General features: G+C 37.3%; 1 protein-coding gene across 2 annotated transcripts in view; it reads right to left on the bottom strand.

Moving 5' to 3' along the window:
• VPS50 (VPS50 subunit of EARP/GARPII complex) overlaps nucleotides 1-19,202 on the bottom strand; it is a 131,351-nt gene that overhangs the window by 64,353 nt on the left and 47,796 nt on the right. The window contains exons 10-14 of one of the 2 annotated variants that reach the window (XM_004702659.3): nucleotides 16,695-16,737; nucleotides 14,852-14,950; nucleotides 12,160-12,300; nucleotides 5,633-5,765; nucleotides 2,049-2,140 (exon numbers count right to left, since the gene is read on the bottom strand). In XM_004702659.3, coding sequence (XP_004702716.1) covers nucleotides 2,049-2,140; nucleotides 5,633-5,765; nucleotides 12,160-12,300; nucleotides 14,852-14,950; nucleotides 16,695-16,737 — 508 coding nt within the window. The remainder of the gene's footprint in view (nucleotides 1-2,048; nucleotides 2,141-5,632; nucleotides 5,766-12,159; nucleotides 12,301-14,851; nucleotides 14,951-16,694; nucleotides 16,738-19,202) is intronic. The other variant, XM_045288778.1, reaches the window with a different exon arrangement.

The raw sequence follows: 19,202 nt of genomic DNA, 5'->3' as shown, positions 1-19,202 counted from the left end.
TCAGAGCTTTTACGCTTCTAAATTGCAGATGAGGCTTGTAATTTCAATTTAATAAGCATTCAATGAATTCCTAAAATATGCAAAACCAGTTTGGGAAATGGATGGGTTGGGAATGTGGAGGGACTGGGGAATGGTACAGATAAAGGTGCACTAAAGCTTGACCCCTAGGACACAATGTTCTTGACTGAAAAATGGATGGCCTCCAATAAAAGAGTCACCTGCTGAACTGGAATAGTTTTACTAAACTACACTTAACAGATTTTTCTACATAAGAATGCTATGATGTTATCTAAAACTAGCTATGCACATGTGGAGTCAATATTTCAAAGTGCTCTGAATTACCATAAATTCAAGAAAAAAATTTAAACTAAATGCAATAAATTAGAGTCTATTAAGAGACCGAAGGAACCCTGGTGGCACAGGGGTTCAGTGCTCAACTTGACCACAAAAAATGTGGCTGTTTGGACCTACTAGCCAATCTCTGGGAGAAAGATGGTACAGTTTATTTTCCATAAATATTACAGCTTGGAAACCTTGTAGAGAAGTTCTCCCCTGACCTACAGGGTCACACTGACTCAGAATTAACTCATCGGTAGTTTTTGGTTTAAATGTCAATGTCTTTTCTTCAAAAAAGCGAAGGAGTTACCTTCAAAAAAAATTATACTTTGATCTAAGAAGTAACCAAAGAAATGTAAATATCTGAAAACAACAACTGGACTACTACTGGAAAGAAAATGGAGGAGGGAGGATGGAAACCCTTAAGAAAACATTTTTCCAATAATTATTTATGTTAGGAAGATTCCCTTAAAGCCCGTAGAATTTTGACTTAGAAAAATCTCATTATTTATAGAATCTGACCCAACCCTGTCAACTATTTAACAATCCTGTTCCTAAAGCTGGATTTAAAATTTTTCAGAAAATACAAATACAAATAAATGAAATAAGAATAAGCAGCAAGTTTGGTACCACATTGAGAGGTACATTCACCAGGTTCCCCATGTGGAAGGTGAGAATTCTACCACTGAGCCACCAATTCTTTCCCTAGGAGCCTGTGGTAGTTACAAAATCTGGTGTCAATTTGGGACTTGAGAGGATTAGGAGTGAAGGGGTGGCGTCTAATCTGCTAATCGGGTCATAGCCAATGAAGCCTCCCGAGAATTCTGGGAACTCCTGTATTTCCTCCTTGGAGGCGGGAGCCACTTCCCTCTCTCTACTCACTCTCTGGGAGATACACTACTGAATAGACACATGGTTCTGTGCCCTGGGAACTGGAGAAACCACATGGACCTACCCTGACACAACCAGACCTCTGGAGGCGGAGAAGCCAGTGCTGAGATGCTTACAATGCAACTGTATCCACAAAACTGAGTCTGACGAGGACTTTATAGATTAGTATCCGACCTATGGGTTAATATTGGACCTTATGGACTTGATCTGGATTGGGTTCATATGTTTTCTCAATGTTCAATTGCTCTTGTTTATAATGCTCTTTCTTATGCACACATAAGTGTCCCTGGATTTGTTTCTCTAGTCTACCCACACTAACAAAGATTCCTAGTGGTGTCCTGGGTTATGCAATGGCTGCTAATCAAAAGGTTGATAGTTCAAGCCCAATACCAGGTCCACAGATAACGCTGAGATTTTCAACCTCATAAAACTCAGAGGCAGTTCTATCTTGTCCTATAGGGTCACTTATGAGTCAGAATCAATTTGATGGCAGTCAGTTTTGTTTTATGTTTTTGCTTTGCATGGTACCAAAAAAGAAAAACAAATTATTTACAGGATTACTAAACGCAAAAATGTAGTCAATAAATATATAAATAAATCCATGGGAGGTTTAAAGATTAAGATTCTACGAGCACTTAAAATCAAATTTAATTATCAATAGAATTTCAAGTATTAAATTGAATAATCAACTCCTGTCAAAGAAAAACTAACAAATAATGAAATATATCACAAAAAGAAATAAATACTGAAAAGTGAATTTCTAAAATAACTCAGATATCAAGGTTTTTAATGCTTTTGAGAGAAATAAAAGAAAACCAAACCTGCCATATTCGTGTAAGTCCATGTTCTAATTTCTTTTTGACGTAGCCCCGATCAAAATTCATTTCTTCAGTGCCCAGCATATTATTCCCTTCTAGAAATAAAAGATGTAACATGTTTTTAGATTTATTCAAAAATGCTTTTGCTTTCCAAATTTTTTCAATTTCAACTCTCATAGATTATGTTTTGTTTTGGTTTTTTTTTGGTGGGGGGTGCCTGTAATAAGATCATTTTTATTAACATTTTATGAAATAAATTTAAGGTAAATCAAGACTAAAGTAGCATTGTCAATATACATAAATTATCTAACACCAGGAATAAAAGCTAGTCAGATCAAAATTCTGTGTGCATTCTAATACAATGCTAGTTTTAGTAGCTTCAGGTTAATGTACCCAATGTAAGGTTCATAACCAGCGTTGGTTTATACTGATTTCTAAAGTTAGTTATGTAACCATAATCCAAATAACCTCCAGCCTTTAAAAAAAAAAAATCAAGCAGATACAAAAAGTAATTTTTCTCAAAAGGGAAAATATAAATACTAACTCATCACAATAAATAATGGGTTTGAGAAAGAGAAAAAAAAAAAAAGAGAGAAAGAGAAACAAGACCTTTCCTACCACTTACAGAAATTTTGTTATTGTTTGTTTTTTCTGTTCTATTTCTATGGGGTAAAGAAGAGTTTCTAAAACAAAGGAAAGGGCATTTACCTTAAAAATATTAGAACATTCACACAAAAATTGGTGTATTAATGTTTGTAACGTGATTATTTAAAATAGGCAAAACTGGATACAACCCCAATGTATTTCAATAGGTCATGGTATAAAATCCTTATCATGGAATTTAACTCAGCTATAAAAAGGAATGAATTATGGACAAACAATAACTTAGCTGATCTTAAGGCTATGTTGAGTGAAAAAGCAAGCTCCCAAAGGTTATATGCATAGTCTTACTCCAGTTATGCAGTTATATACGTTCTAAGTGACAAAATTATAGCAATGGATCATGGATCGGTGGTTGCCAGTAGATAAGGCTAAGGAAGGGTGTGACTATAGAAAAGTAACACCATAAAGAGTCCTTTGTGGGTGTCGAAGGGATCAGGTATAAAGCATCATCAGAACAAAAAATCTTACCATAGTGAATGATGGGGGAGTGCGGTGTGGAGATCCAAAGCCCATTAGTAGGCCACTGGAGATCCCCTTGCAGAGGGGTCTCGGGGAGGAGATGAGCCAGTTAGGGTGCGATGTAACAACGATGAGAAATACAACTTTCCTCTAGTTCCTAAATGTTTCCTCCCCACTCCCACTACCATGACTCGAATTCAACCTTGCAAGTCTGGCTAGACCAGAGGATGTACACTGGTACAGATAGGAACTGAAAATACAGGGAATCCAGGGGGGATGAGCCCTACAGGATCAGTGGTGTTGAGTGGCGAAACAGGGAGGGTAAAGGGAGAATGGGTAGGAAAGAGGGAAACGATTACAAGGAACTGTGTGTGACCTCCTCCCTGGGCGACAGACAACCAAAAAGTGGGTGAAGGGAGACGTCGGACAGGGCAAGATATGACAAAATACCAATTTATAAACTATCAAGGGCTCATGAGGGAGGGGGGAGCGGGGAGGGAGGGGAAAAATGAGGACCTAATGTCGGGGGTTTAAGTGGAGAGAAAATGTTTTGAGAATGATGTACAAATGCGCTTTACACAATTGATGTGTGTATGGATTGCGGTAACAGTTGTATGAGCCCCTAATAAAATGTTTAAAAAAAAAGAGTCCTTTGTGATAACACAACAGTCCTGTTATACGTATCTACATGCAATAAACTTTCATACTTACACACACACACATGCACAATAAATGTATATAAAAACAGGTAAAATCCAAATAAGGTCTAAATTTGAGTTTATAGTCCTATACTAATGCCAACTTTTTTGTGATCATGCTCCATAGCTATACAAGATGTTACATACAGAGTACATGGAAATTCTACTATTTTTGTGACATCTTGTGTACCTCAAACTATTTCAAAATTAAAAGTATTAAATTAACAACAAATAAATAGTAAATCAGAGAGGATACTGCTGACCAGTCAGAGTGAACTTTTCCCTTTAATAACATAAACAGCCAGGACATGAGGTGTAAATCACCCACCAAGGACTTAGGTCTTTAACATGGCATTCAATAGGACTCACTGAGGAAAAGGTAAGCAATAATAAGATAGCTACATTTGAGTTGTGTGTATGTGTTGTTTTTCAGCCCACTGTTTTAAGCAGTAACCTGAAGCTTATAAGTAACTTCAAGTTCTCACTTTGGTAACTGGCCATCAAAGGATAGTAGTACCCCAGGGGAGACTGCACAGAGGTAAGAGAGCAGTCCTGGGCAAGTTCCCAACCCTTTCCCCTCCACTTTTTGTTTCCACTGCTCAAAAATATTCCTGAGAGATGAAGATCCTCCCATAGAAATCTCCATTCTTAATTCTTTGCTAGCTATGTTTTTGAATTTTTTATGAATTAAGACATAGATTAAAATTATATCTTTTATATTATCAAATTTGATAACACATCAAACAATAATACTTGGGTATTCCTTCTACCCACCCAACCACAGAAACGTGTTTGGAATTTACAAGTTATTTAAATAGCTAATTGAATAATCACAGTAATATATATGATTTTTTAAAGTTACTGTATATTTATTTTTGCCCATACTAAATAAGATGCTGATAAATTAAATTATGAAATTATTAACATTTAATCTTAGCTAATATTCATGAATAATCACTTGAAATAAATGTTACATGTTCTATGAAATAGCTTAAGCAATTTACATATAATATCTAGCAAATACAATAATTTCTCAAAGACTTGTTCAATATTGTTTCACTGGCAACTATAATTTATGTTGTATTTTCTACTTAAAATATTAATATTTTAAGATATCATTATTCCTTATGAAATTTTAAGTTCCACTGTATATTTAGGAAGAAACCAATAGAACTATTAGTTTTAAGATCTAGTTTCATTAAAAACTTAAGTTATTTTATAAAACTTAAAATTTAGCAAAATAATTTAGTATTCAACATTTAGTAGTAATACTAAATTTAGACAGACCACAGTTTTACCTAGTTTATAACCAAATGATCTCTTAGAACAAATAAAACAGCCCTTTCCCAACAACCCTTACCTGGTTGTTGTCAGGTAAGCATGGGTTACAAACCACAAGATTGGCAGTTCAAACACACTAGTCATTCCTTGAAATAAAATTCAGGCTCTCTGCCTCAGAAACCCCACATAGGGTCACTTTGAGTCAGATCCAACGGGATAGAAGTGGACAATTTATTTTGCATTTGGTAAGGCCAACAAGAATGTACCCCTGTAAACTGATACCATCTTCCACTTGGAAAAAAAAGGGGGAAAGCAATTAACCCCCAAAGGTAAGGAGTGGAGCCCTTATAGCATGTGGGTCACTCTCTTAAGTGAACATTTAACCTATGGTCACTACAGTCCATAAAATCCGTTAACTCATGCTGGCCTTTTTTTCTTTCTCCTGATTCAGGAGATGTGGTAAAATAAAATGAAGTAATGTCCTACCAGAGGCTGAAGTAGTGTCCTCATTGTCATGCTTTTCATGCCATTCCATAGTCCTGTAATAGCTAAGCATAACTTCCCACAATGCTTTGCAGAGGTCAACAAGGCATGGGATATAGCTGTCTGGTGTGACGTGCTAAAGAAAATAAGAAAAGCCACCTTTCAAATTATTACATCAACATCTACCAGTAATCAAATGTCATATAGTCCACTCTCATTACTAAAGGATTGCATATTCAAAGACCCTCCGACTTGCTAAATTAGTCGGATGCTTCCACAGTCACTAGCCACTGCACAGCAGCAGCAGAAGTCCAAACTGAGGCAGATCAAAGTTGGTTCATAATCCAATGTCCACAGAAGCTACATGGAACACAACTACCATGAATAACAAAACCCGATTGGATTATCTCTTATCTTTCAAAAACCAGAAATAAGAAAATTCCTTTCTGCCCAGGTAGAAAAAGAATGTTTGGAAACTGATTGTGGTAGCAATTGTACAACTCTACGGGACGTGATTGAGCTATGGAAGAATATGGTATATGTATTAAATCCCAATTAAAAAAAAGAAAATTCCTTTCATTGATATACCTAAGAAGGAAATACAATGGTAACTCCCTTTTCAGCATGGCTTTTTAATAATCAATAGTAATATGGGTCTATATTCTGTCAATCAAATTGTATTCACAAAACCACAGTCGACAAAAATTACTGAATTGACAAATGCTGTCACAAACAGCAATGTAAATTTCCCCAAAGGAAAAAAATAGAACTGCCCCCTAAGGTCTGCAAGGCTGTTAATAGCAAAGCCACATCTCTTCTCACGTGCAGTGGCTTGTGGGCTTGAACCACTGACCTTTGGATTTAGCAACTTAGGGCTTTATCACTGTACCATCATGGCTCCTTCATTTTAACTATACTGTCAAAACTTTTAAAGGAGACCTAGTGATGCAGTGGCCTAAGCACTGGGCTGTTAACTGCAAGTGCAGTGGTTCAAACACATCATTCCTTCTCCAGGATAAAGAGATTGTTGGTTCCTGTAAAGATGTACTGTCTCAGAATCTCTAAGCAGCAGTTCTACTCAATCCTACACGGTTGCTGTGGGTCAACTTCATGGCAGTGGGTTTGGACATAAAAATTGTTTTTAAAGTTGCAATATAAAAATAAAAACAGCATAAGCAAGGTCAAAAGACAAATGCTAAATTAGGGGAGATATGCATAAGATAAATCACAAGCTTATAAAGAAGTAAAAAGTATGGAAGGGAAAAATAAAATGTCAAGAAATGGGAGGAATACAGGACATGACACTTCTGAGTATACCTACATTGATTATAGGTACGTACCTAGTCACAGAAGAGTTAGAAAGGCTATCCCGATATACACATAACTTGCAAAGATACATTTTAAATATTGCTGCATCTTTATAATTTAGGGTAACTTTTCATGTTTACTTTTATAATTGCCATCTTTATTATCAACCAGTCTTGATTTCCGCCCCCTTTGGTTTACTTTCACAACAGCCAGCACTACACCCAACATCTATCCTCATACCATGCGCACAACACAGAGCCCTATAAAGGACACTGAGTGATGTCAGGGTCAGAACATGACTACAAGAGCTCAAATAAAAGCAAAACTCACTAAAAGCTCTGGGCTACCACTCAGCATCCTTTCACCTGAATAAAGGTATTCTTCTAAAAGTCAATTTTCCTTCCTTTCATAAACTCAACTTTACATAAATGTATATGATTATGCACACAAATTTAATCTAATTATAGTTCAACATTCTTCTCAGGAGAAAGAAGGCAGTATTATAGTCTTATTTTTTTTCCCCAAAGAAAAATTAAGCCTCTACAAATAATTGTGTTATAGTTCACCAATTAATTTCTATTATACTTGACACAGTTTAAAAAAACAGAAAACTGAATCTGAGAACTGCTATCTTCTATAGGAGGTCCCTTATTATGTCACTTCATAGGGATTTGTTGAAGTTTAATAGATTTGAGGAAAACATACACAGAAAGTAGAGGAAATTTAAAAATAAATTGAAGTTATATATAGTAATACATAACAAGCTCTTTTCTCTCTAAACAAAATCATTTATAGATATAATTCACTAATTGTATATACCGAAGTCTCCCAAAGGAGGAAACAATGATAAAATAATCCAAATTTAATTATCTTCACAACGTTCATATATACAAGCAAAATATATGCACAGTACAATGACACACTGGGTACCACCATATAACCAGCTGATTCTTTCTTAAGTTTACATTCTAAAAAAGAAAGGAATGTAGATAAAAACAATTTAGAGTAAGGAGGAAAGGCAAATTGGGTAAATAAAAACACATACTGTCATTAGATTTCAGACCAGAGGTTCATCTCCGTACGCACAGAACAGACTGCCATTAAGTGGAAGTCACTTCATTTGAGAACTGAACTCCCAAGATCACATTCTGCTACTACTATGTAGTCAACTGGTGGGCTCATAGTGAAGAATGCTTCTCATGTTTTAAGCATTACAATTAGGTCATTAGCAACTAATGTTCTCTCATTGGAGGCCTATGTCAGCCACTGACCAGATGATTGGTGGTTTGAACCCACCAGCTGCTCTATGGGAAAAAGACTTAGTGATCGGCTCCCACCAAGATGTACAGCTTTGGAAACCCAAGGGAGCACTTCTACTCTGTCGTACAGGGTCTCCACGAGTCAGAATCAACTCCCTGGCAAAGAGCTGGTTTGCTTCTCTCGTTACTTTATATAATCACCTCCAGATTTCAAAGTGAGATTCTTATTAGACAATGATGAGTGAATCATAACTAAAGAGATTCAAAGAAACCAATATATAAATAATTACCTAAGAAATCTAAAAATAAACTGACGAGGCCAAGAAGAGATTCTGGCTTTGCAAAGTAACAACACATACAACTTCCACTCAGCAATCATTTCTTCATACTTGCAGACAACAATGGATAAACCGGCCTAGACAAGGTATTGAAAAGCCCCAGATCCCAGCTGGCACCATTTCCACAACTTTTCCACTTAAAATCTTTTTAATCCCTGCCTATCTTTCATTGCTGGTTTAATTAATTCACTGAATACTAAATATGTGGCATTAAAACCTAATTCAAGTTCCAATTAAAGGGGCGTCCTTTAGCATGGATGTTCCTGGGTGGCACAAACCGTCAAGAACTTGACTTGAAATGGAGAGGTGGGTGAGTAGCATGTGCCCAAGTGCAGGCCTGGGTGTGTCAGAAGTATGTCAGAAGAAAAGGGCTGCCAGTCTGCTTCAGCACTCCCACCGAGGTGATCCCAATTCACGGCCGCCCTGCAGAACGGAGCAGAACTGCTGCTTGGGGTTTCCGAGACCACAAGTCTGCGGGAGTAGAGAGTATCTTTCTTCAGCAGAAGTGGGTAGGTTTGAAACACCAACCTTGTCGTTAGCAATCCAACACTTAGCAGAGGAAGAAATACACCATAATGTAATTCCGGTTCTATGCAACCTTGTAACATTCTAAATAAAGACAATGAAAATCTTGAATTGATCAACTTAGAAAATATTCAGAGACATCCTAGAAAACCAACTAATAGGGTTTTTGTTGTTGTTTTCTTTGTTTGTTTTTCTGTTTGTTTTATGGGAACTAAAAATTTAATTACGACCAAATATCTCTCTGTGTTCAAACCTTTTTTATACTGATACCCTGACTGAATGCTACGAGCATCAATTTCTCCTGAAGAAGGCTCTGAGGTGAGGGGAAAGACAAAGGAGCAATCATCTGTTATGGACACGGTAAAAATTCAGAAAGGGAAATTTTAAGCAACCACAAATAAAAAATCCCATAACCTCTGGACGGACAACAACAGGCACGTCTAGTGACTTTGGTGATTATAAAAGGTAAATATCCCAGGAGGCAGAATTTAAAGAAGATTGACAAATGTGGATTTTGTAACCCACAAAGGTCAATATAACTTTTTCCACTACAGCGCACATTTGAATATCAAAATAGGTTCCTGTGCACTTAATCCACTCTTGATGAAAGCTTGGACAAAATCCACAAATCTGATTTCCCATCCCATCACTATACATCATTTCAGGGCTCAAAGTAAGCCTGCAATCTTTCAGGACTACTATTCACCACCTCGGCCAACCTACCTGGGGACAGAACAAAAGCGATGAAGTAGACAAGACCAGCCCCACCTCAGCCTTCCTTACGCACACATACCAAAAAAAGAAATTAGTAAGAATCAACAGGCCGTTTTCAAAGAACAGTGCAAATCCAGCAATGAACATAAGCAGTCTCTTTCACTTTGAAGCAACTTCTGAAAGTTGAAAGGTAAATATTAAAAAAGAGACAATATTAAATTTAATCTCTTAACTCATGTTACATAACTTATTTTTATACTCCACAGAAATCTCTGCTGTCAAATGCTGACAAAATTTACGAAGATGACTTTTATATTAAAAGTATCAAAACAAAACTCTTAGGAATATCCTTAAAAGTAATACTTTGTTCTTGTCTCATATGTACACGTGACATTCTAATGGCATCCAGACAAACAAAAAGAATCAATGTTTTGGCGACCTCTCAGAACTTCCAATCTCCCACCTTTGGACGATTTCAACACAAAGCCTTATCAATAGCCTTCCATCAATGCTGCCAACACTGTGAACCCACATCACCAGAAGCTGCTACAAGGATCACTGCTTCTCCTGCGGGTGAAAACAGCATTAGGCCCAGGGATCAAACACCTATCAGAGGGTCTGGGCTCTGGGCCCACATAACTGCCTGAGCCACGTGGTTCCAAAGTCTCGTCAACCTCTAACTATATCCTGCGCAAAAGATGACTGGCAGAGCCCTTTCTGACCCGCAGAAAGCAGAGAGGTAACCCCAACCAGTGGGAAAAGCCCCAAGCTGGATGAGCAATGTTTGGGGCCCAATGTTGTGCCTTACTAGGTAATCCTCCTTCGTGCACCCACACTTCATGTTTGCGGACCTCAACGACGAAAGCAAACAAACTAGAGTGTCTCTGTGCCACAACACTCTGACTTTCAGCATAGGCAAAGTTACAGAAGTTTGTGGTAAAGCTTACTTTGCTCCAGTCTAAGACCATCCATGACTTAAAAACACAAATAATCACCCGTATTGACCAAGAGTAATCTCACGTAAATGTGTGCTTTCACATTTCCATAAAGGCACAGGTACAGAATGCCAACTTACTAAGTAACTAGTTCCCTTCAATTGAGAAATATAAGGTCTTTATACTACAATTCTTCAGCTTTTTGGTCATTTAGCTGCAATCATCAGACAGGTAGCTTAACACTACGATGCAACAAAGTATGTATAATCAAAATACAGTTATATAATTCTTCCAGTGTTTCCATTGATAAAGCGCTGCTGACCCCTAATGATGTCCGAGATCATCACACAAGCAAGGCAGCACTTAAATATACAACACGATCAAGATCATACTAGGGTTTATTGGCAGGTTTCAAGAATGGTTTTCTATCAGTAAGTCATATTTTTGTATCTGTGGATAGCTGTATGCTACACTCTAAAAGTGGGCATGGCTCTTTTATTAGTGATAACACACACACACACACACAAATAAATCACCCAGCAGTCAGTTTCAAGCAAGGGTTCTTAGAACTAGACCGCAAAAAGACCTTATCACACTTGACCCAGTGTCAGGGGTACAGAAAGCCCCTCCACTTCCACTCAGGACAACGAAGGCTGGTTACTAGCTAAGGAAAGCACAGTCTGAAACATGCAATCCATGGCCACTCATACCCTGGAATGTATCCAGAAACAGCAAATTACCAAACAGACATCCAATTAGTTAAACCAAGCTGTATAACGTACTGACTCTCACCTGCTCTGTGTTCTCCATTCCGTGCTACTGCTCTAAGTATTTCCTCTACACCCCTCGACCATCCACATACACTCTGCTTGTGGAATTCCTTCAAGACCCAACTAGAAAGTTTACAGCCTCCTCATAAAAATATAGTTTTGCTTTCCTTAGGAACCTTAGAGAACTGTGTTAACCACTTAAGACACTTGATGCTGCTTGAACTTATCTTACAGGAACTCTGATCATAATGAATACATCTTTACCAGGTTACTCAATGACTCAATGGCACTCAATAGCAAACAAGTTACAAACCCTTTCAAGTCTCATGTATCCTTAACTGAGATGAACTGTTTTTAATGATTAACAGAAACTGAATAATGAAAAGGAAACTGGCCTATACTTAGCAAGTTACAGCACTTTAAATCTTGATTCATTTTATTCTTTGAGGCATTTTTCCTAGACATTTAATTAGTAAATTGTGCTGCACAACTTTGTGCCACTCAATCATCTCTTCTCAAGTGTATGCCTCGGTCCACTAGTCCTGTACTAGTAAAGAAATACAGTAGTAGAAGGAGACTCTTGACAAGCACATTTGATTTCAGTAGCCTTTTCAACCAGGAAGTACTAAAATGAATGGAGTACAAATTTAAAAACTAAAGGAGAGTAGGATTACTACATACGGTACAAAGATCCTTATATTGCAGCTTTTGGAATTTTGTATCTGTATTTCCTGCACACAGCTCCACATAGCCAAGAACAACTTGAAACACAGTATTGTGAATGGCTTGGGTGAAGTGCATGTGAAGTTGATCCATTGCTGTCTGTGTAAAGAAAACACATAACATAATTTCATGTTATTAATAGAAGAAAATGTCGACAGACTGGAAAAACACAGGAGAAAATCCTCACCAACTATAGCGGCCAGTGCAAAAATCACTGTTATTCACAGAAGTGCGCAACTGTAATGTGGATTCTTTGCAAATAACGCTTCAACACGCCAAAGCAACACACTGCTAAGGATAAGTCTGAATCATGAACACTGCTGTGTTTGAACTATCTCAACCTTGTCATGTACAGTCATACCTCAGGATCTCCTCTGCTAACAGATAATCATTCCTTTACATCATGGGGGGCACTTATCAAAGGTCACCCTTCCCAAAGAAGCCTTTATTGACAAGCCCATATAAATCAGTACTTACCTTCATTCCATCTCTAGTCATAATTTATATTTTGATAGCACTGGTTAGGACCCCTAATAGCAAGGTCAGGTAGGTATAGGGCTGCCAACGGAAAGTTCAAACACACAAACCACTCCATGTGAGAAAGATGAGGCTATCTGCTCAAGTCAAGATGTATAGCCTTGGAAATCCTATCTGAACAGAGTCAATGAGTTAAAACCACTCAACCAGCATCATATTCAATTTCCTTTTAATCTTTTATTGTGAACTGAGTGAAAGTTTACAAAGCAGATTAGTTTGTCATTCAACATTTCACAATTCACACATTTTATTTCATCTCATTGATAGCAATCCCTACAATAATACAATCTATCCTATTTCTTCCTTGTTTCCTGTTTCCAATCCTTCTTTCCTAACCCTTCTGAACTTTGTCCTTGGATAAATGCTGTCATTTATATCAACTGGGTGATGATTCTAAGGTGTGAGCACCTTACTAGTGTCATTGCTCCCTATCTTTACACCTATTTTTTTGGCTAAAAATTGAACCGTGAAGAGTGAATTCATTTCCAGACCTGAAGGGTGTCTGAGAGTAATAATCTCAAGACTTCCACCAATCTCTATCTGCACACAACTCCATGTAGGTGACGAGTAAGCCTGGTCTTTTTATGACTGAGTTTTATTCTACACATTTCTCCCACTTTATCCTGGACCTTCTAATGTGGTTGGTGTCCTCCATCAGAATGTACGGTACCTGAGAAACTATACAGTTTTTATTGTCTTGCTTCTTTGGAAAATCAGAGATTCCCCCCCCAAGCTCTAAGGCATTCCCTTTGCCCTGGTTTCTACCTCACAAGGTTTTTGAGTTGTGTCCAGGTTGACGGACATTTTCTGAGTAAGCTATAAACAACTTGACTTCTTGCAGCCTGCTCTCTGATTGGTAGGCACCTTCCTTGGGCTGGTCAATAGACACTGCAAATGAATTATCTATAGCCAAAAGTCCAAAGGAAGTGGCCTATAGAGAAGGGAGTGGTCAGTTCTTGACCTTGACGAGAGGGCCCTGTCTTGAAATTGACAAGGAACTTGTAGATCTAAGCAGCCAGTAATCTTCCCCATCCCCCACACCCCACCCCTCTGAGGTTCCGTAGGCAGAAAGCAGCAAGAAGAGAAGCAGCAGAAAAGAGCAGACAGAAGAGGTAAGGAATGGCCTAAAAACCCTGCAAACACAGTCAAGGCTGTGGCTTGAAGACAGCAAGGCTGGTCGTGGCCCAGCAGCAGAAACCGCGGTGGCAGATCAGCGCTGAGAGAAGGCTGTCTTCAAAAGCCGATAGGATCCCTTTATGGTCATGAGGAGAGAACCGTCTTGAACTATAAAGGGAGATTTTTCGTGGATGCTTTCTGATCTTGATCCCGAGTTGTAGCTGTTGATCTTGATCTCACTTAACTGTACGGACAATTCATGAGTTCTGTGTGATGTTGATGCAGCTTTCCAAACACAACTGAGGAAGAAGAGAGTGCTAATGGAAGGGAGAGTGGCTAGTCTCAGAGATGGGTGGTAGTATAGCTTCAAGAATGTGGAAATCTATAAGATATTTGGCCCCTGCCTCATAGGAACTGGCTTTATGCTAATTCTTATATTTAAAAGGTATTTATAAATATAGAGGGGAAAGTTCAGAGGAAAGAAACATAACTGTCATGTCTAAAATGTCATAAAGAAAAATATAAAACATGTACCACAGAAGATACCATTAACTTTCAAACCACAGTACATCTTCCAAGTTTGTCAACGGAGCCTTGAACAGTAAGACTACATAAAGGCCATGCATCATGACAGCAGTTACACACATTTTGGGGCTAGAGCCCTTTGAAAACTGCAGTGGCCTGTTTATACACAGAGAGGCACAGAATGTGTAATAGGTTGTAGGCACCATGCACGAGTCCAGCTGGCCTATCTAGGAACCTGTGGAGCTCCTGATCCAGAACCCGGAGCTGCGGCAAATTCTGAAAATGCGGAGGATGGCAAAACATAAGTGCATAATGTTGTCATCATACTATATACACTTCCTATCACAGCATTAAACTTACTTTAGCAAATGAAATTCACCAAGGATACTACCTTATTAATGTTCAGACTCACGCAATCATAAAGATCAAGATTCTGGTGAAGGAAAAAAGCAAATATCCTTTCAAAACTGACCTGTGTTTTTCCAAGAAGTCTGTATGCTTGTTGAACCTTGGTATAATGGTGGATGTCAAAATTCTTACAGATTTTAGAAAGAGCTACATCCAGTTGTTCCTACAGAATTAAAAGAAGAGATAAAAGGTGATTAAAAAATCATGTCTCCAAGGTAATAAGAAATATTAAGAATAATTTCTCTCCTTTAATTAATATCTAGATTTTATATCATGTTGAATTTAACAATCAAAACAAATTTAAATTTGTAAATAAATGAGTATTTATTAGAAAATTATTATTTATTAAATAATGATCATTTATTAATAACTACAATCAAGTTTATAAAATATCAGTAACATTTCCGTTTTTTAAAACCCAGAATTAGAGCCTCTAGGGGTACAAAATGCAAATAATATTTTCTTAGAGTTTTTTTTTTTAGCTTAACTTTATGTTCCTTGAAGTATAAACTCAAATCTTAAGAAATACCTAAATTTGTGGGACTATGAGATATAATAAAACACTCCTTTGTAAACAATTGGAAGTTATTTGCAAAAAATGGTTAGGATCTTAAAAGTATATACTTCAAGGTTTACACTTCTGTAACTAAATCTATTGACATTATGAGTTTCTATTAAAAAAAAAAAAAAGATTTTCTCTGAAAGGAGAACCTAAGATTGTATATTAAGAGTAAAGAAATGACCTTTCAATAGAAAAGCCCTCATTAAAAGTACACCAGAAGATTGTTAACTTGAGATTTTTTTTTAAGCACCCATTTTTACAATTATAAATAACTAAGTTTTGAGTTTTTTTTAAACAATTAGCATATTCATGACCAAGAACTACTTTCAAAAAAGGTTATTTGAGAGTTCAGCTTTAAATTTTATACATCCCTATAGGACCAGTGATGTGAGTGGCGAAACAGGAAGGAGGGAACCGATCACATGGAACTGTGTGTGACATCCTCCCTGGGGGACAGACAACCGAAAAGTGGATGAAGGGAGACGTCGGACAGGGCAAGATATGACAAAATATCCATTTATAAACTATCAAGGGCTCATGCGGGAGGGGGGAGCGGGGAGGGAGGGGAAAAATGAGGACCTAATGTCGGGGGTTTAAATGGAGAGAAAATGTTTTGAGAAACGATGTACAAATGCGCTTACACAATTGATGTGTGTATGGATTGGGATAACAGTTGTATGAGCCCCTAATAAAATGCTAAAAAAAAAAAAAGAACCACTAAAAAAAAAAAAATTTTTTATACATCCTCTCATCAGGAAAATGCGTCAAAATCCCAGAAGAAATTATTCTTATGATATCTGCTAAAACGAATAGTCTATTTTACAATGATTGCCAAGGGAAGAGACACACTCTGAAATAAAAATATATATAATTAAATAAACATATATATATATATATACACACACACAGACATGGAGAGGAAAACAGCAAAACTTGATATTCATGCCTGGTCTTTTACTTTTTTTACCATTATTTTTTTATAAGCAGTATTATTTTGCAGTTTAGAAATTTAAGAAGGCTTTCATCAGCCACTTAGTCATAAGCAAATCAACTCACTACACTAAAAAGGAAAACCAAATGATAATCCAAAAGCAATACATGGAAGTACTTTGGCTCTAATTTAAGTAATCTGGACATAACTATGACTAAACTTCAAGAAATGGTGCTTTCAGATCCTATGACTCCAAAAATATTGTTTGCAAGTTGATTGCCTTGGCCACAAGTGCTAATTCAAAGTAAAGCACCCCTAATAATAATATGAAGGTCAAGAAATTAGTTGCACTTATGCCATTCAAAAAGCACTGTAAATGAAAAATTGCTTAGCTTATGATGTGACCCTTCTTACCTCAATTTGTTCTAAAGTATCTTGCAGCTTGGAATTCAATTCACTAATTAATAAAACAGAGTTAGAGACATTTATCATTGAAATGGACAAACAATAAATACAAGCTAACTACACAAATATTCAGTAAACTCTATGAAAGTTTGAGCAGTAAGTCTTATTTTTGATTCTTTAATATTCATTTGGAAGTACTTCTATACCATCGATTCTATTGGAATCTAAGAGACACTTTCACCTACATATATACATACAAAACTAATTTTTTTTCTCTCTTCAAAAAGAAAACTGAAAAAATAAGCCAAAAACTGGCTTTGAAAAAAAGTTGCTGTTAGGGATTGGGAGGGACTAGGGTGATAATAATAATGTAGAAGATAGTCTTCTCTGAATGGACATTGTATTTTTGACAGGAACAATACAAATGTTTTACATAATTAAAAACTAAAACCCAGAAATCAAAAGGAAGTTATTCCTAAGAATCAAAATCAAAATGAAATCATGAATCTTCATATCAAAGTGGTGAAGTTTATTTCAAAAGGCACAATTTTACTAATGATATATACTCAAGAACATTATCATTTTAAAATACTACATGTAACATGCATACATATAAGGTAATATACACTGTATGTTCCAAACCTCTTGCCAGTAAATTGATTCCAACTCCCAGAGTCCCTACAGGACAGAGCAGAACTGCCCCATAGGGATTTCCAAGGCTGACTATTTACAGAAGCTGATGGGTACAACTTTCTCCTGCAGAGACTGATGGGTTTGAACCCTTAACCTTTCAGTTAGCAGCTTTGTACTTAATCACTATGCCACCATGTACAAGTATGTTACAAAAGTAATACTAATATCATTAAGCTTGAAGACCATCAGCATACAAAGTAATAAGTAATGCAAAATTAAATTAATTTCTACATGAACTCATGATCAGTATTTTTCTTTAAAAATATTTTTTGTATGGTCTCACTCTGTCCACTGAAAGGGCTGTAACTACCTAGGAGCTCTCTGCATTCCTAGATAATCCTGGTGCTGCAGTGCTGAGGCATTGTGGGCAAAAGATGGAGCAGGCTGTTTCCTTAAGTATTGACTGCCTTTGAAACCCTACGGGGCACTTCTACCTTGTGGTCACTATGAGCTAGAATCGACTTGACAGCGGTGGGTTTGGGTTTCGGAGTTACCATTAACTTACTAATAAGGGCTTTTTTGTAAAAGGGTAATTTTGTAATTTCTGGTCTGGGGGAACAGGGGAATGGGGAAGATATATAATAATAAGCCAGGAACACATCACTATGCAAAAAAGAAAGCGATCAAAACAAATGAAGTTGGATGACACAGAACCTTAATTAATTAAATGGATGGGTGGGCAGATGAATGAATACATGCCAAAATATAAGGGAGCAGAGCAAGGAAGTACCGAGGAAGTACCAAACATAGACTTTGGGGCCAGGGCATGGCAGCCCATCAGACTTGACCGGAAAACACCCTAAAGGTCAACAAAGAGACCATGAACTATTTACACAGGCTTTTCTTTTTTTGTCATTGTTTTTTGTTGTTGTTTTGTTTTCTCTTGTCACTTGTCACTTTGTTTTGCTGTCTTGTTTTTGTGCATATTCTTATCTCTGCAGGTCTATGTAGATAAGATAGGCTGGATGAACAGTCTGAAGGAGAAAACAATGGGACCAATGGTTCCAGGGGTACATGGGAGAGGGGTACATGGGTGAAAGGAAGTGGTGTTAACCAACCCAGGGACAAGGGAACAAGTGATCCAAAATCAGTGGCAAGGAGGGTATAAGAGGCCTGGTAGGGACTGATCAAGGGCAATGTAACCAAGAGGAATTACAGAAACCCAAATGAAGGCTGAGCATGATAGTGAGAAAAGAGGAAAGTAAAAGGAAATAGAGGAAAGGACTAGGAGGCAAAGGGCATTTATAGAGGTCTAAATACAGTCATGTACATATGTAAATATGTTAATATATGATAATGGGGAAATGGATCTATGTGAATATATTTATAGGCTTAGTATTAAGGTAATAGATGGACATGGGCCTCCACTCAAGTAACTTTGTTCTATTAAACTGGCATTCCATGATGCTCACCTTCCTGACACTATCGCTGAAGACAAATGTGTGCGAAGAAAGCTGATGGTGCCCGGCTATCAAATGATATAGCACCTGGGGTCTTAAAGGCTTGAAGGTCAACAAGCAGCCCTCTAGTTCAGAAGCAAGAAAGCCCACATGGAAGAAGCACACCAGCCTGTGTGATCACGAGGTGTTGAAGGGATTATGTGTCAGGCATCAAAGAACAAAAAATCATATCATTGTGAATGAGGGGGAGTGAAAATTGGAGACTCAAAGCCCATCTGTAGGCAACTGGACATCCCCTTATGGAAAGGTCACCGGGAGGAGAAGAGCCAGTCAGGGTGCAGTGTAGCAAAGATGAAAAATACATCTTTCCTCTAGTTCTTAAATTCTTCCTGCCCCCCCACTATCATGATCCCAATTCTACCTT

This window comes from Echinops telfairi, unplaced genomic scaffold, assembly GCF_000313985.2.
Source record: "Echinops telfairi isolate 266 unplaced genomic scaffold, ASM31398v2 ScPeMD7_23;HRSCAF=83, whole genome shotgun sequence".
In the NCBI taxonomy this organism is placed as follows: domain Eukaryota; kingdom Metazoa; phylum Chordata; class Mammalia; order Afrosoricida; family Tenrecidae; genus Echinops; species Echinops telfairi.
This window is presented reverse-complemented; position numbering and strand designations above follow the sequence as displayed.